Raw genomic sequence first — 21,866 nt, 5'->3', positions numbered from 1 at the left:
GTGCACGATGACAAGGACTTGAACACAAAATTAATTGTCAGTAAACATTAAGAGTGTCAAAATTCCTGTGGGAAGAGATGGAGCCTCCTGTCCAACACGCAGCTCCAGCAGGAGTCTGCATATTTGAGGATGAATGGAAGAACACAAGACAGTTCTGTAAGTTGAGGTTTTCTTCTTAAGGGCGCGTCTGCAGGTGACTGGTTAAATGTTCTCTAGCCTCAGAGTTCCTGTAGGTACAAGCGGTAGCAGGTTATATCTGGTTTTTAGGCAGCATCTTGAATCACTGAATGTTGTTTTCATTGTTGACAACTTATTTTTCTCAGATATTTTGGCTGCTCTGCCTTTGGCTGCTCCTTTATTTCAGGAGTAAATAATGATCTGATTGACTGTTTTGGAAGCTGAAGGGAGGAAAAGCACAGTATTTGGCAGGTGGTCCTTATGTCCACATGGTGTATATAAGTCCCACCAGACATCAAATCCAACAGAAGATGAAATAAAATCTCATAGAACCAAATACAGAAAGTATTGTTTATTTATAATAGTGTCTATTTCTTAGATTTATGTTGAGCTTATAGTGACAGTGTTTAATGTGACAGAGTCATTGTCCAAGAAACAACCAAATTATTAATAAAAGTCGGTCAAGAGTTGATAAAATAAATCAAAGCTTTACTTTTTTGCATGTGGGTGTGATTCTGTGTCCTCTGGCCTGGGTCACCGCAGCGTGCTGCTCTGATAGCCCTGAAGGTCGTACTCCTGGTACAGGATGTAGTTCTTCAGTTGGCTCGGTAACGGGAGGAAGCTCATGAAGACCGGCGAACGAAGGCGAAGTCGACCGAGGCAGCGGCGGATCCTCAGACGGCAGAGGTGCTGCAGACTGCGGGCATTTTCTGGAGAGAAGGACCAACGTTAATCCTGGTGGTGACATTAATTCTTTCTTTATCCACAGTTCAACAACAGTACAAGTGACCTACATTCTGTACTGTCCCTAAATGCCACACAACAAAGTTAGCCTTCACTCTCTATCATCCCAGACCCCATTTTTGCACCTTGAACCGTGCAGATGTCAGGCCACTGCTTCTGCTCCATCACAGCCGCCTTCAGCTTAGAGCACAGGACCACATGATCCACGTAGTCCAGCAGGATGCGAACCACGGGGCCTGAGAGGTGTTTGAGCCAGGAGACGGTGATCACCTCACAGAACTGCACTGACAGACAAAGGGACAGCGCTTCATCAGTAACGCCTCCAGTGCCTTAACTCACCAGGGTGAGCAAGTCCTAAAGCAAGTGAATGAATGTGCTTTGTCCATAGAGAAAAAGAAAGTCAGTGTACAGACACACTTTTAATTTGTGACACTACTTATTAATCAAAGCAAACAATGAGATCTTTTGGCCGTACTTTCCTTATGTACTGTAAACATTTCACTAAGTTAAACTAGTTTGGACTTGAGCCCGTTCATTACCATCATGTCTTTGATCACGCTGCAGCTCCATCCTTCGTAGTCTTCAGGTATATGGGAGCTGTTGCCATAAGGACAGTCAAAGCAGCGCTCCACATCGTATCCATAGTTACACAGCATCCTGAGAACCACCTACACATACAAAAGGCCTGATTAAACAGTATCCATCATATTACACCTTTTTGTGTAACATACGGTTCTGAATCCAGTCCCATATTCGAATCAGGAGACTTACCTCATCCTTGAGCGCGTACTGCAGGGCAGAGGGGAAGTGTGTGGTGTTGATCTTGCAGTAGTAGTTGACGTTGGCTCCATACCTCAGCAACAGGTTGATCAGCTCATAGTTTCCAAGACGCAGAGCAACCTAAAAGACAAACGTAACTAAACAATGGATCAACAGATGATCAGCATCAGCTCAGTATGTAAAAAGCAAGTCAAGCTGGAAACAAGCGTCTGTGAGTTAGAATCAAAGATCACACAAAGGCATTTTATGCGTATTGATGAGCAAAAGCTACATCATGAAGACATTAAAGAAAATCTGACTAAACACTCTGAGTAATTGAGAATGCGTTCACTGGTGATGGGTGGGGGCTGATGAGGACCCTGCCGTAGAGACCTGCAGGCATTTGACGGGGTCTTGGTTGGCCATGGCTCCAGCCTCCAGCAGCAGCTTGGCTGACGGCACGTCGTTGTTGGACACAGCAAAGAAAAGTGCAGACTTCCTCTCGTCATCGTAGCTTCGGCGAACCCAGGGATGGAGCATGTAGTTAGGGTCATAACCGGCATCCAGCAAGGCCTGATGGGAGATTTATTGATCCCACCATGGGAAAGTTCAGTTCTTAGGAAAGGTGATGTTTAAGTTAAGATGTGCTTATGTGCTGCTGGAACAAATTAATCTTTTATTATATTGTAGTAAACTACGATCTCATCACGTGAACACACACCTTGATGCAGTGCATGTGTCCTCCTGCAGCAGCAGAATGCAGAGGACTCATCCCGCTGTCGTTTACGTCTTGCATTGAAGTGACTGGAATCAGCAGCTTCAGAGCTCTGAACGACAAACAAAGTGACTAGTGTCATGGAGCAACTACAGTATGTAGTGTATAAGGTTGTATAAGCACCGATACAGAAACAATGGAAGCTACAGTTCTCGTGACACTGATACTTTGGTAATTACTTTTAAAATTAAAAGCCATATAATTACAGGGTGTTTATAATAAAATGCTCCATTTCTAATGTGTATTGTGTTCGTTGTGAGGATGGTTTACTCCAGGTGTCCTCTGTGCGCCGTGCGGTGGATCGGCATGTGTCCTGTGTGTTTGGCCACGTTGGCATCGGCGCCGTATTCCAGCAGCAGGTTGATGATGGCGGGATCTCCGCACGCCGACGCCTCGTACAGGACCGACGCCTCGTCCTGGGCCTGAGACAGGACGTCTGCTCCTGCACAGCACGAGACAAGGCCACTCTGAGGACTGGGTGATGTGTTGAGTATATGTAGTTGTAAACCTGGTCACACGCTGTTTTATTTCCAGATTAAATTAACACTAGAGGCTTCGCCATTGTCTCACTTCACATTTTCTCTACAATGAGACAAAAGGATGCATTTATCTTCTAGTTAACCCTCATGCCCTCCTCCATAAAACTCCCTTTGGAGACCCCTTTTTTGCCACGCTCATGAAAAAGTGTTATAAAATCATCATAAATAAATGTTTTTTTTTTACTTTTTTTGCAAGTCACTTTAACAACTTCAGACCTTCCCAAAACTACCACAAGGGTCTCCAGTGTATACAAAATGTCTAACTTCTGTATAAATGACAATAGAAGTCAATGGATTTTAAAAATTTAAATTTAAAAACTAGATTTTCCTCCTCCTCTTCCTCTGTATCCAGGCATCTACTTGTCTCCACTAGCATTTTGACAAAATTGCCAACAGCTGTAACACCACCAAAATGATGAGCAACAAAAAAACGCATGCCTGAGTGTGACATAAGGATTAAAACAGAAACAGAACAGGAGGAGCTGAACAGTTGCTCAATTCCCAATGATTTATTTACGTGTTGCAGACACTGAAATGACCTCTGAGCACATCCGCACTCCTCACCTCTCTTTAGCAGGAGCTCCACCACCTCCAGGTGTCCTGCCTGAGCAGCGAGAGCCAGCGGCGTGAGGCCGTAGTGGCTGCGAGGATCCACCCGGGCTCCAGCGTCCAACAGCAGGGTGGCCAGTGCTGCTCTGCCCGACCGTGAGGCCTCATGAAGGGGCCGGCGGCCGTAGCAGCCCTCCTGGTTCACGCTGGAGCCTCGCAGCAGCAGCAGCTTCACCAAGTCGATGTGGTCTGAACGGATCGCTGCAGAGGAACAGAGAGAATTTGAAATGGAGAAAACAATTTCTGACAATAGTATAGACTGTTTCTAAAACTGAAACGAATCTAAAAACTGTGGGTTTGCAATAATGTTAGATGTGAAAACACTTCAAGCTTAACCAAAGTCCATGGAGAAGCATAAAGATGAGCAGATCTGGAAGAATGATTAAACTGCCTAAATCCAGGTGAGAGGCTGTAGAAACTGATGAAATGGTTTCTCCAGGCTCCTCTATTTCCAGCGTACCTACAAGCAGCGGTGAGTCCTGGTCGTGGTCCTGACTGTCCGTCTGGGCTCCATGTCTGAGGAGGAAGGAGACGTTTTCTATCAGACCCCGTTCTGCAGCCAGGAAGAGAGGAGTCTGACCCTGGAGAGTACGATGTTCCACAGAGTCTGGGCCTGAAGCTGCAGGACAGGACACTGGGATTATTCCTCTTAGAGAGGCTGAACACAGTCAGGAAGTGGACACAAACCTTTGTGTGTGAGCTCCAGGATGGTTTGGTTGCTCTGAGCAGCTGCTTCATGCAGAGGGATCCAACCTCTGCTATCTGCTTGTGAAAACCTGTCTTTCTCTCTGACACACAGATTCTTTAAGAGCTTCTCGTTACCTGAGGGACGACAGACTCTTTACTGCTCACCTGGTACATGGTATTAATCATATTAGAACTAATCACCTGTACTCCACAGTGAGCTGGTTGGAAGCTTAGTCAATCTCTAATTCAGAAAAATCATTCTAAACCTTTGTTCTCTACACCCATCCTCCTCCATTACCTTGTCGAATAGCAGTGATGATCGTGTTGTCTGCAGAGTCAGATTTGGAGCTGAGGAAATTAAAACATTATCAAACAACTCGTGAACTCATTAGTAAAACCTGATGCAGAGGGGAAAGAAGAAGCAGATCTCGTCATTTCCTTCTCACCCAGACAAACTAACCTCCTGCCTCCTTGTGTTGCAGAGTCCTTGTGGGTTTCCCTCTGTTTGCTGCTCTCCAGCAGACTCTGTTCAATCATGTACTGAGTAGCTGCATCCTCTTCATCGCCGTCCTCAAATCCAAAGAGCTCAAACTCCATGTTGTTCGCATTAAAATGCTGGGAATGCTTTATTTTCCTTCGTCCTTTCTTCTCTACATGTACCTCATGACACTGTTTACAAAATCATGTTTAAGGTCAGGAGAGGTTTCTATGGTGACCAATGAGGTCACTGTGTTTTTTTACCTTGTGGTTTTGTGTTGGTTGTTGATTTGGTTCCCTCCTCTTGTCCGTAAAGCTCCTGCAGATTAAAATAGGGTCTGTTGTTGTTGAAGGGGGCAGGAGAGGTCTCTGACCTGACACAAACCAGAGCTGTGTAACCAACCAGGTTCCATTAATGAACGCGTTTCCCAAACGAGATTCCAGGTATAAATATGACTCACCCACAAGTTTGACGTCCCTGTCTTAGAAAAGACTCAGTTTAATGCTGGAGCACTGAACGTTGGCTCAAACGTCGCTTTATTTCTAAGATTCAGCTGTCGACTACATGGCTCTGGCTTCAGGGACGGGGATCTGACACCGGCTGCTATATTTACCCCTCATGCACTGAACAGATCAACAGTGATACTGCAGAGTTGAACCACACACATTATGGTGCTGACAGGTGAAAACTCAATGATGAACTCCTGATGGCCACACGCTCCATTCTGCCATGTAGTGTGACCTGTAGCTTTCGTTTATATAGGTATCACTTAAATGCAAAATGCAAGTACATGACTACAAGTCGAAGGCACTTCTTGTTCATATTAAGGGGCTTAAGGTACTCTGATCTACTAAACCTATTTCTGAAGTCATCACACACATAGATGGACTGTTTTGAAAACCTAAAAGTTCTACCGTCGTTGTCCAGTTTAAATTTTGTTAAACATTTGCAAATAATTGTTTTTCTTTCCTGTTTTGTTCATTTTATTCCATCTGATTCATTTCAACAGAGAAAGATGCATTATTTCAACTTTTACAAACTTTAGTTTGTAAAAGTGCCTTTTGAACATGTTTAAAAAGGAAAATCATAATACATTTAAAGATATTAATAAAGCAATCTGAATTTTATTTCCCAACTGATTATGAAAACATTCATAAAAAAAAACAAACAAAAGTCTGTAATTGAAAATGTGTTTATTTGATTTTGCATCGACTGTTTATGATCTGGGTCTCTCCTTCTTGCCTTTGTAGAGAGCCAGCAGGGACACATTGGCCACCTTCACCACCTTGAAGCGAACACCAGGAATGTCACCAACGGCGTGTCCTTTACGTCCAAAACCTGCCACCAGAACCTCATCGTTTTCCTGCAGAATGGAACGTAAAGTGAGAATTTGTCTATTACACATGCTCATATTTTATCATACTAGTGGTAGCTAGTGTTATTAACTATTACTCAAACACAAAACAGATGTTCACCTCGATGAAGTTAAGGCAACCGTCATTGGGGACGAAGGCAGTGATCTTCTTGCCGTTTTTAATGAGCTGAACTCTCACACACTTTCTGATGGCAGAATTTGGCTGCTTAGCCTCCACACCTCTACAAAAAGGGGAAAACATGCATTTAAAAGTGAGTTTAATTTAATAACCCTGGAGTGTCAAGATTGCACTCTATATACACACTTATGCTAAGCTTTTGTAATAGAATATGACATCAATTAATTCAAACTCAAGATACACTTTACTGACATTATATATGATCAGCAGATCATATATAATTATTATTATTATTCTACAACCATAAATCAAGTAAAAAGCGCTCCTTGCTCCGACAAGCTTGCAATCTAGGTACCCGTTATGGTAAAAATTATGAAATTACCACAAATAAAAAGTTCAAGGTTCAGCCCATCTAAGAGTACTCACACTTTCTCAAGGACAATTCCTTTAGCGTGAGAGGCTCCTCCGAAGGGGTTAGCCTTCAGGGCAGTGCCCAAATGAGCCTTTTTGTACTGTTTATCGTGCCATTTCTGTTCACGGCGGTGGTTACGGAGCTTCCTGGCTGTACGCAGACCACGACACTTTCCTGAAACACAAAAACAACAGAAATTTAATTTAATAATGTACCTGCTCCTTAAATCTGATTTAGTTCTTCAACTACTAATTGAAAAGGTTTTAACATCCAAAATACAATACTGCAATAAGTCACGTTCCCCCTTGTACACATCAGGTATGACACTAAGAAGCAAAATATCGGCCGCAAAAATTTTTTAGGCAGGACTACCTATTAAACTGAACTGATAAATTTTAAAAATCTAACAAATAAGCCATCTGCCCCCATGTCACGGTGTGTCAAAATCCTACTATATTGCTCTACCTAGATTTACTGCCTAGCTATATCTGTAAAACGTACATCCTTTATTTTATACTTTATGATTTCATGCACAAAATACACACAGCACGGTTGTCGGGTGTATTTCCTACAGTTGCTACATTTATGACAAACGTATCCAACTACGGTACAGAAAACCCACAATCACATTATTTACTGTGATAGACGCCAACGTTACTGCGTTTCAAAACGGACAATCTAACGCTTCACACAAAATTTAATGCATTTAACGGTGATGTCGGTAAAAAGGAACATACGAAATGCGGGCTACATTTGTTTAAAATATAGTAATAGCGTACATTCTACTATGCTAACCCTGCTAATGCTAACACGCCGCTTGTGTCTCATATTATGGCCGCTCCACGTTGCGGTAAAAATGGGCCGTAAAAGAGTGAATGAGTTTTTAAATAAACTAAAATGTATTTTCAGTTACAAACGCACATAAGCTTGTCACAATTGCTTCGTATACAACACCAACGAAAAATAATTAACCCAGTGCAAAGATAATGCCTTATTTAGAGTTAGGTTCCAGACGTACCCATGATTGCAGAAGCGAGTCTGGGATGGAAAGGAAGGGCCCAGGATGCACCGCTGCAATCTGTACTCTGAGGACCCCAGACGAGGATGGCCCAAAACATGCCTGATTGAAAGTATCATACGAATTATTGAATCTTTACCACAGGAAAATATGTAGATGTTTTCACATAAATGGTAAATAGATTATTTATTTATATCTATAGTTTCTTTAAAGAGTTTGTCTTAATGTTTAAATTATAATATATGTATTGTATACACAACTATAGCCTAGACTTTTATATAGGCCATTTATTTCCAAAATATTATAAAATCAGCATTTCTGATAGGAAAATATTGATACTGATTACATGATTATTATTGCAGGAAGAATTGTCTTTTAGAATTGATATAATCTCAATTTTATGCCTCGCATCTTTGTCGTGTATTTTAAATCAACTGGACGAATGCAGGCAGAGAAAATTCATCAAACATATTGTAATTACCTGTTTTTATTATTAATATTTTTTCTATTTATTATATGGAATCATATTTATGTTGATGACTAACTTTGTCAAAAAGTAAATGTCTTCAACCAGCAGGTTGGTTCTTTTCCAATCCTGTTTGACGCTTCTTTTCTCTGCCTTTTCTGATTGGCTGATTTATGAGTCTGTCAGGGGGTTTAGGGCCGGTGGGCTGATTAAAGTAGATTATGAGGGAAGAGGCTGTGCATCACAGTCTGGTCACTACAGCGATGGCTTCACCATGGAGACACTGCTGCATCCAGCTCCTCTCTCTCCTCCTCTTCCTCTGTATCCAGGCATCTACTTGTCTCCACCATGAACCTGTTGCCAGGTGAGTGAAGACACACGGACAGAGAAGGAGTGTAGCTTTACTATAATCACTGAGTTGTTTTGACCTCAATGACCCTTTAATTTTTACCTCCCTCAGCTCTAACTCCACTATTTCAACTGACCAGATTCTGCTTTCCATATGACAGTTTAGTAGAAACGCTCAACATCATTAATTTTGCTACCAACAAAAAATTTCAGAAGATGAAGTTGTTGCTTTGTGTTGTTTTATTGTGTAGTTTGTGGTGTATATTTTTTTAAACTTTTGGGTGCAGAAGGAGATGCTGAGAGCCACCACCACATCACTCGTATGTGTGTGTGTGTGTGTGTGTGTGTGTGTGTGTGTGTGTGTGTGTGTGTGTGTGTGTGTGTGTGTGTGCAGTCATGATTGTATGATTATGTAATCTGTGCAATCCCACAATCCACAGTCCTATGTTTTGACCCAGTATATAAAAAGGAGCTAAACCTCTTTTCTGGCAGAACGGTGAATCAGGAAGGATTTAACAAGTCAGTGTCTGTTGTTCCAACATACACATAAAATTAATCACACCAGAGAAACAGAGACATTTCAACATGACCCGCAAAACACATTTTGTCCAGTCTACAGTCCGACAGGCAGAGTGCACTGGGCTCATTTACATTAAATTACATTACAATACATGATACAGCTTCATTTAACTCACACCAAACAAATATGCACTTTGACCATCAGTTGTGAAAAGATAAAAACATTTATAGACATTCTCAAAACGTCAGCATTCATGTGATTTTGACAGGACAGAAACTTTTAATACTTTTTATACAAGACATGATTGATTATTATTCACTGCACTGAAATGCTACAAAGAGATGTTTTTGTAGCTGTTTCAATGTAACAAAATAACATACATGTTATGAGAACACATGGAGGACAGGTCAGGGTGACTGGGAATGTGAAAGACAAGTACAGATTCCTCTAAAAAAAATATGGAATATGCAGACTGAAAATCACCCGTGGCCACAGCTGTCACCGAGGAGAAATACAACAAGGGAAGATTAATGGTAATGCTCAGAAAAACAAACAGGGCTCCTCAGAATTCAAGCAAACACCAGTAACCAAGAAGAACACGAAGACCCACAGACAAGAAATAATAAAACCTGGAAAAATGAAGAGGATTCCAAAACATTCAGGCCGGAGAATATGAATGTACAGGCTGAAACAAGTAAACAGGAAAATGTAACAATATAACAACGTTTCCACCTTCCTCATGCAAATTCTAACAGATGTAATAATTTGTATTATGTATTGTATGTATTTGTATGTAATTGTATTTGTTGCTTCAACTTGTGTGTCTGATATCTGTTCTGATTAATACAGAAGAGCCGATCTTAAAACTCTAAAATTGTTGTTTCTAGCTCATCACACTTCCACACTTCCAACTTCCAATGAACTTCCAGTTCATTCTGGGTAATATATAATGCTATATATCTTTATATAAGTAGTATAAGTATTTAGTTTTTTGGGATATGAATCCTAAAGAATAAATGTGGTGCGTTCTTATAACACAAGCGATCAGTGCTGCTGTTTGGTGTTAAGATTATAGTTAAGCTTGAGTCTTATTTCATTTTCACTAATCTGGGTCAGAGTGGCTCGTCTCAGTAGCGATGCCAGACTGATCTGACTGGTCTGGCTCTAATCCACAGGGTCACTGGACCACCCAGATGCACGGTGGATACTCAAAACGCCTCCTGTCGTCCCGCTCTTAAACCTTGATTTTTATTACATTTTAGTGGAGCTGCTTTAGTACGCATTTGTTTTTATGTAACATGTGACATATAATTTTTAGATTTTATGTTTACTCAGTGAACAAAAGAGGATAAATGAATAAGCACTTGTTATTTCTGTTCACAGAGCTCCTGTGTCCACAGTCCAAGGCATGTACCCATCCTAAATCTGCACCACCACATCTTATCCCGTCCACAAAATGTTTTTAATTTTAAAATCATAATTTTGATAAAAGTAATCGTAGCTACATGACAGTGAAAATAGTTCCCAAGCAAATCAAGGCAGTAGTGAAACCATGTTTCTATCAACCTGAATAACCATGAATACCTCTAAGAACCTGATTCAGATGCCTTTAAATGAGTGTTGTTGCTCTCTCCAGACGAGGAGACAGCCTGGAGGGACGGACGGGTGTGGACGAGCCGAGCTCTGGTACCTGCAGACCAAATGCTCAGTCAACTGCAGGTAAATGTCTATTCATTTATAAAAGAAGTGAAGTTATAACTCTGCATATCCTGCATATTTTTATTTTTTGACATAAAAAAACCTTCAGGCTCCAGATGCATCTCGGAGGAAGTTACTTCAGACGCCAGGAGCTGCGGTTCCCTTCCCTCCTCTCAGGGTGAGTCTAGTAAACAAGTAGCGAAGCCAAAAAGCTTCATGAATATTATTTCAAATATTTCATCGTGTCGGGCCGTATTTCTCATTAGTTACGCTACACATTTCTTCCATCCAGGTGTTCACCAATGGGAAGCCATGCATCCTGTTCCAGGCCAGGAAGCTGTCAGTCCGATATGAGAAGCAGAAGCAGCTGGACCTGACAGAACGGGCCTTCTCTCCTCCCGTCGACACCAGCCAGTCCGTCTGCCACGGCGACAAGGCCACGTACGCACACCCGAATGAACGGTGCCACAGTTTACCGTCACATGTGCCTAAAGTCTGACTGTGGTTGTGCCCACCAGACTCGTAATGAGGTTTGGAGACGTGGAGGATTTAAGAGGTCTGTTTATCAGGTTAGTCCCACCTGCTGTCAGCCGTCCACTTCCTTCTTTACAGTCTTATCTGCTACGTTGCATTTCTGGATGCACTGTCACCACCTGTTGGTCAGAGGAATAATGTGTCACCGTCACCTGCATGCGTCTATAGTTAGTACATCATGGTGGTGTAGGCCGAAACTAGCCAGACGTCTCTTCTTGTGCCAGACTGCAGCTTTCCAACACCTTCTTTGAGTCGTCAGCTGAGTGGTGGTTCTCCGTCGACAGCGTCTCTCTGCTCTACAACTCCTCTGAAGAGGCCGTGTTCAACGTCACCGAGGTGTATGCGCCGGCGTCCTCCTCCTACCACTGCCTCCACGTCAGCAACCTGCAGCGCTTCAGCACGCTGCTGCTGCCCAGCACCGAGCAGGCGCGGCGCTGGGCCGTCACCTTCACCGACCTCCAGGTACGACGCAGAAGCTCCGTACTGACAGAGGGGGCTGTTTACAACACACTGTGCCTCCATGTAGCTGAGAGTGTATAGCTGTATGTCTCAACAGTTTGTGTCTGCTTCAGATTCAGGCGTTCAACATCACCTCCGGTAAGTTTTCTCCAGCGAGCAGCTGCACCACCTTCCTGACACCAGCCATCCTGATGGGCCTCGTCACCTCCCTCATCCTGCTGCTGGTCCTCGCCTACGCCCTGCACATGGTCATCCACCTCAAACACATCGAACATGACGAAGAGCACAAGGCCCACGTTTACTTCCCCCCAAACCCTGAACAGTGCTGTGTTGAAAATGTTACAGAGAAAAACAATCAGTGAGATGAGAGTGTTTTAGTACTTTTTTAATTACATGTTTATTGTGATTTTCCTACAATTTTATATAAATGCAGTACGAATAATGAATAATAATGAATATGAATAAAATATCTTCCTGTCCACCTATACTTTTAACTTGTTTGTTTTATTCAAACATAGCTTTTTTGCTAAAATGACTGTTTGCATAAACCAAAGCAGTGGTGTGTCCCTTGTCCACTTCAATGAAAACTGAAATTTCAATTTGAAAATAAAACTTGATAACATGAAAGACAAATAATATTGCATTCCATACTTAATAATTCATAAGTGTATAGTTAATAACAAAAGTAGAAAAAATATACATTATCCTTGGTTTCTTTTGTATCCGAATCTACTTTGTGCAGTGGTTTTCGACCATGATGATGTAATACTAATTCTGTCCGCTGGGTGGCAGTGATGCATTCAAGGCCAGTGAAGAAATCAAATGATTCAAAAGAAGAAGACGCCGTTTCCGACTTCGGGAAAGTAGTGACAGCTGACTGATCAACCAAGCTATGAAACTACTAAAATATTACGTTTAGATGTAATTAAGATTATTAATGTAATTTCTCATGTCCGTATGATCTGCTTGTTTAGTGAGGCCACTGGAGTCCCAACTAAACCCAGCGCCGTGGCACTTCTCTCGCTGTAATCCTTGTGCTGCTGTGGCAGCCGCTCTACATGCCGTGTCTTAGCTTATTTTAGCGTAGCTTAGCTTAGCGTAGCTTAGCTTAGCGTAGCTTAGCTGCCACTGGAGACTTCATGTTTAGCCTCCTTCCCTCTGCTCTTTCGCTGTTCCCCCGCCTTTACTCGAGGACTCTGACTGGAGCCTGCCGCCTCTTCTGCAGCATGGAGCCGGCCGTGGTGAGGTGCCTCCCGGGGGAGCCCAAACTCACCATCTCGTTCTCTCTGGACGGCAGCCACAAGCACATGCTGCGGGACAAGGACGAGCCGCTGGCCAAGGTCCTGGCTCGGATCTCCAACGGCATCATCAAGTCCCAAATAAAGGCGAAGAAGTCCAAGAAGAACCTGGTGCAGCAGCCGAGCGAGGCCGCTGAGGTCGCCCTGGTGAAGCTGTGTGTGGACGGAGGCGAGGTGCCGGACACGGTGCCGAACTCGGAGGCGTGGCAGGACGGAGCCGTGCTGCACGTGGGAGACGTGAGGTTCTCCGTTCACAGGAACCCTCCCACCTTCACCACCGCGGAGCTGCCGGTGTCTCTGCTGGCAGGCTTCCCCGTTTGTCCCAAACTGGAGATTGAGTTTGGCGACTTGCAAGACTGCGAGTTCACGTGGTACAAGGAAAACGTCCCAAACGCAAGGTAACTGAATCACACAATCTCACATTTAGAGTAGTTTATCTAAAAATGTTTTGAATATGCCGCAATTAATCCTTTTCTTTTTTGGTCACAGTCCTGAAGCTGATGACAAAGTCCCAGGTCAGGATACAGGCTGGACCCACACAGGATGCGGGAGAGTCCATGTCCCATCCAACCAGGACATCGGCTGCAGGCTCAAACTTCGCTGCACCCCCAAAGACGGCAGTCGTAGCGGTGTGGCCAAGGAGCTGGTGTCTGTGGGAACCGTGGAGGCCGGACCAGGCGCGTGCACGTTTGACAACAGACACCTGTACACTGTTAAAGTGGTGGAGTGGCCGGTTGTGAGGGTGGTGTCCTACAACATCCTGGCTGATGTCTATGCCCAGACAGAACTATCTAAGACAGTGCTTTACCCGTACTGTGCCCCCTACGCCCTGCAGCTGGACTACAGGCAGAACCTGATCAAGAAGGAGCTGAGCGGATACAATGCTGACGTCCTCTGTCTGCAGGAGGTCGACAAAGGTAGTCAGGGCTCAATCAATTAGAATATTACAGCTCATTCCCATACATATACTGGGAAAAACCTTATATCAGACACATGTCATGCTTTTGTGTATTAGAATTATTGCAAACTCAAAAGTCATTTATCGTAATTTCCAATCTGCTTTCTGTGCTTCTTCGTGTTGTCTTTTTAGGAGTGTTTTTGGACAGTCTCATTCCAGCTCTTGATGCCTTTGGTCTGGACGGTGTTTTCAGGATTAAAGAGAAGCAGTATGAAGGACTTGCAACTTTCTACCGCAGGTAAGAAAGTCATCGCCATCTCACATTTCTGTCTCACTCACCACTATCTCGAATTGGGATTTTTTTTCCTTCAGTCCTGGACTAAGTAATTTAATCTGAATATGACATGTTGTTTTAGATCAAAATTTCGGCTGCTGAGCCGTCATGACATCATTCTGAGTGAAGCACTGACATCTGACCCCATCCATTCTCAGCTGCTGGAAAGGGTTTCTACCAACAGTGCCCTGAAGGAGAAGATACTGCAGAGGTCCACTGCACTGCAGGTACGACTCCTGTGAGATGTGACTGTTAGTTAGTTTGCTATTTTACAAGCACAATTCTAGGGAGTCTACTGAAAGAAGATGCTTCTTACTCACAGATAACATATAGAAGTTTGGAAGAGTTTATTCATATTTCACGTGACTATATTCCATAATCTAAAATTTGTGCTGAAAGATACAACATTTACAATATGGTGGTTTAGATGAAATTTTCACCAATAGTTTTGTTGAGTATGAAAACATCAGTTGCCATATTCTGAGACCCATCAGCTTTGTGACACACTCATTGCTCTACAGGTCAGTATCCTGGAAGACATCAGTAAACCAGGCAAGACGGTTTGTGTGGCCAACACTCATCTGTATTTCCATCCCACAGGTAAAACAACATGTTGCTGTGAACACACCCTCACTCATCACAGAGCTCAGTTATGACCCCGTTACCTAAGCTGTAGGTGCTAATTTAATTTGCTTTTAAAGGAGGGAACGTTCGCTTGGTCCAGATGGGAGTGGCTCTGCAACACTTGAGTCATGTCATCAGAGAGGTTGCACCTGGATCCCCACTCATCTTTTGTGGTGACTTCAACTCCCTGCCTGACTCAGGTGACAAACGCCAGCCGACACTCAGCTTTCATCTCCTGCAGAAACTGCACATTGACACAATCCTGCATGGTGCATTGTGTGTTTGAAATATAGCATGCTTGAGTATTTATTTCCCCTCTGGTCTCAGGTGTGTTGCAGCTGGTGAGTGAGAGTGAAATTCCTGAGCAACATGCAGACTGGAGCAGCTCAGGACCAGAGGAGTCCTGCAGAATGGAGCTCCTCTCCACCCTCCCTCCCATGCTGAGCGCCTGTGGTCACCCAGCCTACACCAACTATGTTGGAGGATTTCATGGCTGCCTTGACTACATCTTCATACAGCCAGACAGAATGCAGGTGCTAAGAGTACTTTGTAATAATATACTTTTGTTTGACAATGTATTATAATAAAGTAACAAAGCAATATTATATGAAATTAGCTACAATAAGGACACTAACAGAGAGTCTCTCACACTGGACTTGTTAACTTGTGCTAACTAGATAACTAACACTTAATGTGTGTGTATATGTGTGTGTCCGTGCAGGTGGAGCAGATGATTCCGCTGCCCAGTCACCAGGAGGTCACCACATACGAGGCTTTGCCCAGTGTGGCTCATCCCTCCGACCACATCGCCCTCGTCTGTGACCTCCACTGGAGCCGTTGACCTCAGACCTCAAATCAACCTGATTTGCAAATGGTGGAACTTTCTTCATACTTGAATGAATCCACAGCATGAAGCCTGTTTCTGCAGGTTTATTAAAGATGAAAGTGACTGTAGATGGACATGAGCAGACAAATTGTTTCACACAAGAACAAACGCGGAAATGGAAAAAGGCAGTATGACTGAAAATTATGGAATTGAGTTCATATTGTATTATTTATTCTCAGCTTTAATATACAATAATGAATTAATAATTGTTGTGGTGGTGTTTCATGCACAAAGCAGACACAGAAACATATATGACATCTGCCAGTTTTATATATTTACATGCGCTATCTTCTCGGAAGTACGGTAACCTGCACACGTCGGCGCCACGCTGTTTTTCTCTGATTGGTGAAATATCGTTTGGAGGCGGGACATCAATTTGGGTCAAACCACTGTATCTAATGACAGGGACGGTCCCACAATGTAAACGAAGGTTTGTGTAAGTATGTGTAACATCGGTGAACGTATTGTAACGTCGTTTGATAAAATTACAATCATAGTGTTCCCCTCAATATTTTTTTATACACTTGTGTTCTTTGTTACTTGTTAAATCAAACCAAATGAATTAAAGGTTCCCCAGTCAGTGATAGCAGTTGAATGCATTTTATAAAGTTTGCTAGATTTACTAGCCAACTTGAAACCATAGGATTTTTAAAATAAAAATTAAAACGAGTGAATGAGATCGTATAATGATTTCATGTGTAACTATTAATGTAGCTGCAAAAACAAATTTTTCCTGGTGTAACACTGACAAAGCCCGCTGCTATGACCAGCGACATGCTTTCAGTTTAGACAGACACAGTTTAAAAAGTAGCGGAAAAACCTTTCTTTTGAAAAGTCAGACCGGATGTTTTTATATTCTGACGTCCGACTTGACTAATGCCGGCAAAGCAGGAAACTAAACAAAAAAGTCTTATTTGAACGATCTTACGTGTCATTTCCAGAGTTTCAGTAATTCACGAGTCTGTGGAACACCTGGTGAATAAATCTCCCGGTGAGTTTTTAATGTTTAACTCGCCTTCACACAGATTGAAGACACGAGCTGATGCCAACTAGTCCGTAGACGACCGGGACTTAAACTGCTGTTAGTTAAGTCAGCAGTTAGTTAGCTAGCTTAGCCACAGTAGGCTACATACTCTGAGTTATTCTGACAGACCTCAGTCTGTACTTATACAATGAGTTATCACACAGATCTAACTTAAAAGGGCACAGATTACATCACATATTGTTAGTAAAGCGATTCTATGGCCGTAAAAGCTTTGTTTTAGCGATAAGGTAACTGCTGGTGTTGTGCTGGATCCAGGTTGTTTTACTTTGAGCATCTCTCCCTCTGTCCTGGTTCATCGTCTCTGTGTGTTGTTATGTCGGTGTAGAACTCTTAAATAGGACAAATAAATCTGAGCCTTCAACCAGAGTTGGATGTTGAATGATCTCTTGGGATGTGGGTCAACAATATTACTAACAACCCGACTAAAGACGTCACCATCTTCTATATGGAAAAAGTTACTATTTTGCAAATGTAAAGAGCAGAAATCTGCTTCTAGAAGCTGAATCTACCAGGCCGGCAAACATATTTTATCCGATTGGTTCACAGTTTTTAAGTCAGGCACTCAAGGACTAAACAGGTTTTACTTGCCGTTGCCATTCCACGTCATCTCATTCACAAAAGAAATCCCTCAATGGAAAGATTCCTGTGTCCAAAGAATGTATGTGGATGATGTTCCCTGTTTTTTCCTTATGTTAGTTGTAACTGCACAGGGAAACAAACGCTTCATATTAGGTTTAGGGAGGCATGACCTTTGACCCCCAACCTTTATGATGTGAGTAATAATGAGTACCCTGCTAGAAGATCTGTATCAGTTTCAGAGTCATGGACGTTAACTTTGTTGGATCTTTAACAGTTATTTGGAAATCCCCCCCTCTTCTCCCCTGTACAGGCTTATTCTGGTCTTGGTATTGATGAGCAGCTGGTGCCTTGGTAACGGAAGCTAACAGCAGAAGCATGAAGGCTTTGATCCTGGTTGGGGGTTATGGGACCCGACTGCGACCACTCACCCTGAGTGTCCCCAAGCCACTGGTGGAGTTCTGCAATAAACCCATTCTGCTGCACCAGGTGGAGGCGCTGGTCAAGGTACTGACAGGACACACAAAGGGATTTACAGAACTGGTAACTCACCATGTTCTATTGTTTTATCATGGAAGTCATTGTATCTCTATGTGTGTGTGTGCATGTACACAGGCTGGTGTGGACCATGTGGTTCTGGCTGTCAGCTACATGTCAGACCTGCTGGAGCGAGAGATGCGAGTCCAGGAGAAGAGAGTATGTACCTAAATTAAAATTAAAGTCTGTGTATGCCTGATGTTTTCAGGTTAAACATGTCTGTTTTTTGGAATAGTTGATGAATGTTTTGTGGATAAACATTTCACGTTTTTCCCTTCAGCTTGGAATTCGTATCTCACTGTCTCATGAGAAGGAGCCTCTTGGAACAGGTGAGTTTCTTCTTAATCTAATGAGATGCTCTTCTATTCTGTGGAAGTTTGTCAGGACAACATGTGGCCCAGTGTCTTTAGTCATGTCTGGTTGTAAGATTCATAATGTGACATTAAGCAAAGCCAAAATAAGGGTATGTTAATGTGTTTGTTCACAGCGGGTCCTCTGGCGTTGGCTCGGGAGCTGCTAAATGTTGACAACGAGCCGTTCTTCGTCCTCAATTCAGATGTCATCTGTGATTTTCCCTTTCAAGACCTGCTGCAGTTTCATCGCAACCATGGGAAGGAGGGAACCATTGTGGTGGGTGGTGTATTTACCTTATGTGTAGCTGCTGCCTGCAGCACAATGTTTTTGAACCTCTCCAGCTCTTTTTATAAAACCCTGGCTTTGATGCCACTTTTAGTGGAATGTGAACTGATGGTTTTGTTATAAAAAATGTGTTCTGCTTTGCTTCCTGTTGTAAGGTAGTCTTGGTCTTGACATAAGTATTTTGTATTGTGTGTGTGTGTGTGTGTGTGAATAAAGGTAACGAGGGTGGAGGAACCCTCTAAGTACGGCGTGGTGGTGTTTGAGCCGGACAGTGGGAGGATTCATCGCTTTGTCGAGAAACCACAGGTCTTTGTCTCCAACAAGATTAACGCTGGCATGTACATCTTCAATCCCAGCATGCTCAGCAGGATCCAGGTGAGTCATGCACGCACACACGCACGCACGCACGCACGCACCCACACACGCACACACACACACACACACACACACACACACACACACGCACAGCTTTTAGACTTTATTTTGTATGTGGCTGTGATTTGTTTCACGTCTGCGCAGTTGCGACCAACATCCATAGAGAAGGAAATCTTTCCTGTCATGGCAGGGGAAGGACATCTGTATGCGATGGAGCTACAGGGTAACTACTGTATTACTTAATCATTAATAAACATTTAGCACTAAAGGAGAAGCACAAAAAAGAGCCACACATTTACTGTACTGGATATATAGGAAACCCAGTGGTAACAGTAAAGAATGAGAATGTTTGGAGGTTGACTTATGTGCTCGCTCTGGTCTCTGCAGCTCACAGCTCCACCAGGCGTAAGTGTTCACCTTCACATCTGAACCCTATAGTTCTATAGGAACCTGTTGTAGAGAAGCACCGATGAAAGCAGTGAAAGCTGACTCCTGAAAGAGTTTATGGATCACGTGTGTCCTCAGACGTGGTGTCAAAACCTGCTTCACCATTTAATCAGTCAGTTACTGGTAACTGAAGCCTGGACTTAACTGTGATCCAAATGAGCCAATGGAATGTGTCACTGGTGCTGCTCTACATCCTCGACCTCTTTCATGTGAAACAAAGCCTTTAGGAAAAGCTTCCCTCCTGTGCTGTAGTCCAGACATGTGAATCCAGGTTGTAGTGGAACCATGATGAAACACTGAGCAGCGTGCTGAGTTTAGTCTCCTCTGTTTAATGTCCTCCTGGTTTAGTGAGGCTTTCTGTGTGACCTCTGTCTGCCGTCCGTCTGTCTGCAGGTTTCTGGATGGACATCGGCCAACCCAAAGACTTCTTGACAGGGATGTGCATGTACCTTCAGTCGCTCAGACAACACGCCCCTGAGAGGCTGCACACAGGGCCTGCTTTTCTTGGCAATGTGCTGGTGGTGAGTGCAGCTCGCTGCTGCTGCTACTGGTCAAATAAAGAACTGCTCCCCATCATTCTTTGTCCTCCTTTTCTTTCCTGTGCAGGACCCGACTGCTCATATCGGGGAGAACTGCACCATCGGCCCCAACGTGACCATCGGCGCTGGCGTGGTTGTGGAGGATGGTGTGAGAATAAAGCGCTGCACGGTGCTGAAAGGAGCACGGGTGCGGTCGCACTCCTGGTTGGAGAGCTGCATCGTGGGGTGGAGCTCCTCTGTTGGCCAGTGGGTGAGTAGAGACGGACCCCACGGCCGCTTCCACGCAGAAATCACGTCCGAATATGAAATGTAAAACATCAAGCAGAGTCAAGCTTGTTTTGGCCACAGGTGCGTATGGAGAACGTGACTGTGTTGGGGGAGGATGTGATCGTCAACGACGAGCTTTACCTGAATGGCGCCAACGTCCTGCCTCACAAATCCATCAACGAGTCAGTCCCAGAGCCACGAATCATCATGTAGCATCGAGGAGAGAAGCTCAGCGCCTTTTAATGCGAACTCAAGTTAAAGCCCAAACTGTGCCACAGGGAGAGAGCGGCGCACAGATGGGTGAGGAGGGGGGAGGAGAGAAAAACGAGCAGAGCAGCCTTTTTGGCTCTTTTCTATTAATTTGGACTTTCTAGCCCTGCTTGGCTGCACTAAATCATCTAGAGATAATGACCATGTGATCTGTACAAATGCAGCCTGGTTGTTCAGGGTCGTTTCAACTGTCAGATAGAAGCTTGTGCACTAATGAGGAAGACGTTAAATGTGTCGTGTGAAGGCTGCATTAGTTGAGTCTGATGTTCCTGGACTGCTGGCACCTCAAATGCTGGACAGGCATGAAGACGCTTCTTTAGACCCACTATGCATTTACAGCTCAGATCAGGCACCGACGTTTCCCCAGAGCTCATGGACATGAGTGTAAACATGGAGTAGATCTGTTTATCTTTTATCGTCTTTTCTGTACATATTTGTGTAAATGCATTGCCATAATTATACATCTATGAAACGACTGTCTCCCTTTCAGCATGGGGGATTTTAAAATGATGAAAAGTGGAATATTCATTTTACCCCTTTTTGTACGACTGTTTACACACATGTCCATGAGCTCAGTGAAATGATCGTCCTACACTTGCCTGCATTTGTCTCGGTGTAGCAGAACCAAACCAGCAGTAAACAAGTTGCAGTATGATTTATAGTTGAGGCTCAGAGTCAAACTGTTAAACATCTTTTGAAGTTAAACGGAGAAAGAATTTCTCTTTTCCAGGTCCAGAACCACTTTTCACTTCCTCCAATGAATGTAGATCCAGTGTTTGTGTTTCTGCTCTTTCCTGAGACAAATATCTGGCTTTTAGATTTTGTTTTTTTCGCCTGTTGATGTTGGTCTGCTGTAAATAGCTTTTTACTGTTGCTAGACATTAGCAGAACTGAATTTGTGTAATGGAAAAGCAAAATGAGTTAAGGATGAGTCTGAATCTGGAGCTGCAGAGACATATTTTACACCATATTTAAGAACTGGATACAGTTTGATTCAGAGTTACTGAGCAGCAGCCTCATTCTGTCTTAGAGCTCGTTCAATCTTGTCTCGTTGCCTTTTTTAAGCTAACAGGTTTCATAGTCATTTAATTATGGCAGCTTTAATGACAAACCATAAACATGAACAAACTCTTTCTGTGGCACATTATACAACAGCACTGGGAATAATTTAAACGTATTTCAAACATTTCTTCATCGTTGTATCTTCTACGTTGGACCTTTGGCTAAATGTGACTTTGTGGCTGATGAACCAGGAGATTCAGACCCTCGACACTGATCAAACAAAATGTAGTGGCTCCGAGGTTGTTCCACAGTTACTGATGAACACTATGACACTGAATATGAAAAGTGAAGACAATTCTTGTAATGAAGTCTTTTTAAAAAAGAATGTTATAAAATCTACTGACCACATTCAC

At 43.3% G+C, this 21,866-nt stretch overlaps 5 protein-coding genes and 1 long non-coding RNA gene across 9 annotated transcripts; 3 read left to right on the top strand and 3 right to left on the bottom strand.

The window, feature by feature from the left end:
* Nucleotides 1-514: 514 nt before the first annotated feature.
* LOC114855963 (dynein axonemal heavy chain 12-like) lies at nucleotides 515-5,806 on the bottom strand. 2 transcript variants are annotated; one of them, XM_029151519.3, is made up of 14 exons: nucleotides 5,229-5,806; nucleotides 5,032-5,141; nucleotides 4,751-4,959; nucleotides 4,589-4,638; nucleotides 4,291-4,425; nucleotides 4,064-4,222; nucleotides 3,559-3,804; nucleotides 2,726-2,897; nucleotides 2,402-2,507; nucleotides 2,074-2,253; nucleotides 1,693-1,821; nucleotides 1,461-1,589; nucleotides 1,047-1,200; nucleotides 515-887 (listed from the first exon to the last, which is right to left on the bottom strand). In XM_029151519.3, the coding sequence occupies exons 3-14, from the start codon at nucleotides 4,885-4,887 to the stop codon at nucleotides 712-714; spliced, it is 1,773 nt and encodes a 590-aa protein (XP_029007352.1). In that variant the 5' UTR covers nucleotides 4,888-4,959; nucleotides 5,032-5,141; nucleotides 5,229-5,806; the 3' UTR covers nucleotides 515-711. The 2 variants fall into 2 exon arrangements, with proteins under 2 accessions (XP_029007352.1, XP_029007354.1); XM_029151521.3 differs by lacking the exon at nucleotides 515-887 and having other exon boundaries at nucleotides 1,047-1,205.
* A 138-nt stretch (nucleotides 5,807-5,944) lies between these two features.
* rps23 (ribosomal protein S23) lies at nucleotides 5,945-7,824 on the bottom strand. Its single transcript, XM_029151553.3, has 4 exons — nucleotides 7,692-7,824; nucleotides 6,688-6,847; nucleotides 6,244-6,364; nucleotides 5,945-6,131 (listed from the first exon to the last, which is right to left on the bottom strand). Exons 1-4 carry the CDS (start codon nucleotides 7,789-7,791, stop codon nucleotides 5,985-5,987), a joined length of 528 nt encoding a protein of 175 aa, XP_029007386.3. The 5' UTR covers nucleotides 7,792-7,824; the 3' UTR covers nucleotides 5,945-5,984.
* Nucleotides 7,825-8,271: 447 nt separating this feature from the next.
* On the top strand, nucleotides 8,272-12,201 carry atp6ap1la (ATPase H+ transporting accessory protein 1 like a). Of its 2 annotated transcripts, none has more exons than XM_041070935.2 (8): nucleotides 8,272-8,521; nucleotides 10,409-10,431; nucleotides 10,662-10,744; nucleotides 10,833-10,901; nucleotides 11,016-11,164; nucleotides 11,242-11,292; nucleotides 11,542-11,719; nucleotides 11,830-12,201. In XM_041070935.2, exons 1-8 carry the CDS (start codon nucleotides 8,379-8,381, stop codon nucleotides 12,076-12,078), a joined length of 945 nt encoding a protein of 314 aa, XP_040926869.1. In that variant the 5' UTR covers nucleotides 8,272-8,378; the 3' UTR covers nucleotides 12,079-12,201. The 2 variants fall into 2 exon arrangements, with proteins under 2 accessions (XP_040926869.1, XP_029007378.1); XM_029151545.3 differs by having other exon boundaries at nucleotides 8,281-8,521; nucleotides 11,482-11,719.
* Nucleotides 10,523-11,126, bottom strand: LOC114855995 (uncharacterized). The gene is made up of 3 exons (XR_003786008.3): nucleotides 10,994-11,126; nucleotides 10,827-10,907; nucleotides 10,523-10,715 (listed from the first exon to the last, which is right to left on the bottom strand). It is a non-coding gene; the product is annotated as an uncharacterized LOC114855995 (long non-coding RNA).
* A 365-nt stretch (nucleotides 12,202-12,566) lies between the features above and the next one.
* Nucleotides 12,567-16,337, top strand: pde12 (phosphodiesterase 12). Its single transcript, XM_029151522.3, has 8 exons — nucleotides 12,567-13,412; nucleotides 13,504-13,931; nucleotides 14,105-14,210; nucleotides 14,329-14,473; nucleotides 14,768-14,846; nucleotides 14,948-15,070; nucleotides 15,198-15,403; nucleotides 15,592-16,337. Exons 1-8 carry the CDS (start codon nucleotides 12,856-12,858, stop codon nucleotides 15,709-15,711), a joined length of 1,764 nt encoding a protein of 587 aa, XP_029007355.1. The 5' UTR covers nucleotides 12,567-12,855; the 3' UTR covers nucleotides 15,712-16,337.
* On the top strand, nucleotides 16,117-21,865 carry gmppb (GDP-mannose pyrophosphorylase B). 2 transcript variants are annotated; one of them, XM_029151542.3, is made up of 10 exons: nucleotides 16,117-16,192; nucleotides 17,691-17,884; nucleotides 17,993-18,073; nucleotides 18,195-18,243; nucleotides 18,402-18,544; nucleotides 18,770-18,928; nucleotides 19,073-19,151; nucleotides 19,769-19,896; nucleotides 19,982-20,164; nucleotides 20,263-21,603. In XM_029151542.3, exons 2-10 carry the CDS (start codon nucleotides 17,756-17,758, stop codon nucleotides 20,392-20,394), a joined length of 1,083 nt encoding a protein of 360 aa, XP_029007375.1. In that variant the 5' UTR covers nucleotides 16,117-16,192; nucleotides 17,691-17,755; the 3' UTR covers nucleotides 20,395-21,603. The 2 variants fall into 2 exon arrangements, with proteins under 2 accessions (XP_029007375.1, XP_029007374.1); XM_029151541.3 differs by lacking the exon at nucleotides 16,117-16,192 and adding an exon at nucleotides 16,595-16,747 and having other exon boundaries at nucleotides 20,263-21,865.
* Nucleotide 21,866: the final 1 nt, after the last annotated feature.

This window comes from Betta splendens, chromosome 5 (genome assembly GCF_900634795.4).
Source record: "Betta splendens chromosome 5, fBetSpl5.4, whole genome shotgun sequence".
In the NCBI taxonomy this organism is placed as follows: Eukaryota; Metazoa; Chordata; class Actinopteri; order Anabantiformes; family Osphronemidae; genus Betta; species Betta splendens.
Note: the sequence above shows the minus strand (reverse complement) of the source record. Positions and strands in the feature narration are given on the sequence as shown.

What these genes read in the sequence shown, in the direction of transcription:
- LOC114855963 (XM_029151519.3), bottom strand. Translation starts at nt 4,887, where the DNA reads ATGGAGTTTGAGCTCTTTGGATTTGAGGACGGCGATGAAGAGGATGCA. An exon ending in CCTGGAGCTCACACACAAAG is followed by an intron (nt 4,223 to 4,290) that starts GTTTGTGTCCAC and finishes CCTGTCCTGCAG; the next exon opens with CTTCAGGCCCAGACTCTGTG. An exon ending in AGTACGCGCTCAAGGATGAG is followed by an intron (nt 1,590 to 1,692) that starts GTAAGTCTCCTG and finishes TTGTATGTGTAG; the next exon opens with GTGGTTCTCAGGATGCTGTG.
- rps23 (XM_029151553.3), bottom strand. Translation starts at nt 7,791, where the DNA reads ATGTTTTGGGCCATCCTCGTCTGGGGTCCTCAGAGTACAGATTGCAGC. An exon ending in GGAATTGTCCTTGAGAAAGT is followed by an intron (nt 6,365 to 6,687) that starts GTGAGTACTCTT and finishes CCCTTTTTGTAG; the next exon opens with AGGTGTGGAGGCTAAGCAGC. An exon ending in GTTGCCTTAACTTCATCGAG is followed by an intron (nt 6,132 to 6,243) that starts GTGAACATCTGT and finishes TCCATTCTGCAG; the next exon opens with GAAAACGATGAGGTTCTGGT.
- atp6ap1la (XM_029151545.3), top strand. Translation starts at nt 8,379, where the DNA reads ATGAGGGAAGAGGCTGTGCATCACAGTCTGGTCACTACAGCGATGGCT. An exon ending in TCCTGTGTCCACAGTCCAAG is followed by an intron (nt 10,432 to 10,661) that starts GCATGTACCCAT and finishes TGCTCTCTCCAG; the next exon opens with ACGAGGAGACAGCCTGGAGG. An exon ending in TTAAGAGGTCTGTTTATCAG is followed by an intron (nt 11,293 to 11,481) that starts GTTAGTCCCACC and finishes TTCTTGTGCCAG; the next exon opens with ACTGCAGCTTTCCAACACCT.
- pde12 (XM_029151522.3), top strand. Translation starts at nt 12,856, where the DNA reads ATGTTTAGCCTCCTTCCCTCTGCTCTTTCGCTGTTCCCCCGCCTTTAC. An exon ending in TCTGCAGGAGGTCGACAAAG is followed by an intron (nt 13,932 to 14,104) that starts GTAGTCAGGGCT and finishes TTGTCTTTTTAG; the next exon opens with GAGTGTTTTTGGACAGTCTC. An exon ending in TACAGCCAGACAGAATGCAG is followed by an intron (nt 15,404 to 15,591) that starts GTGCTAAGAGTA and finishes GTGTCCGTGCAG; the next exon opens with GTGGAGCAGATGATTCCGCT.
- gmppb (XM_029151541.3), top strand. Translation starts at nt 17,756, where the DNA reads ATGAAGGCTTTGATCCTGGTTGGGGGTTATGGGACCCGACTGCGACCA. An exon ending in AGGTGGAGGCGCTGGTCAAG is followed by an intron (nt 17,885 to 17,992) that starts GTACTGACAGGA and finishes GCATGTACACAG; the next exon opens with GCTGGTGTGGACCATGTGGT. An exon ending in GCATGCTCAGCAGGATCCAG is followed by an intron (nt 18,929 to 19,072) that starts GTGAGTCATGCA and finishes ACGTCTGCGCAG; the next exon opens with TTGCGACCAACATCCATAGA.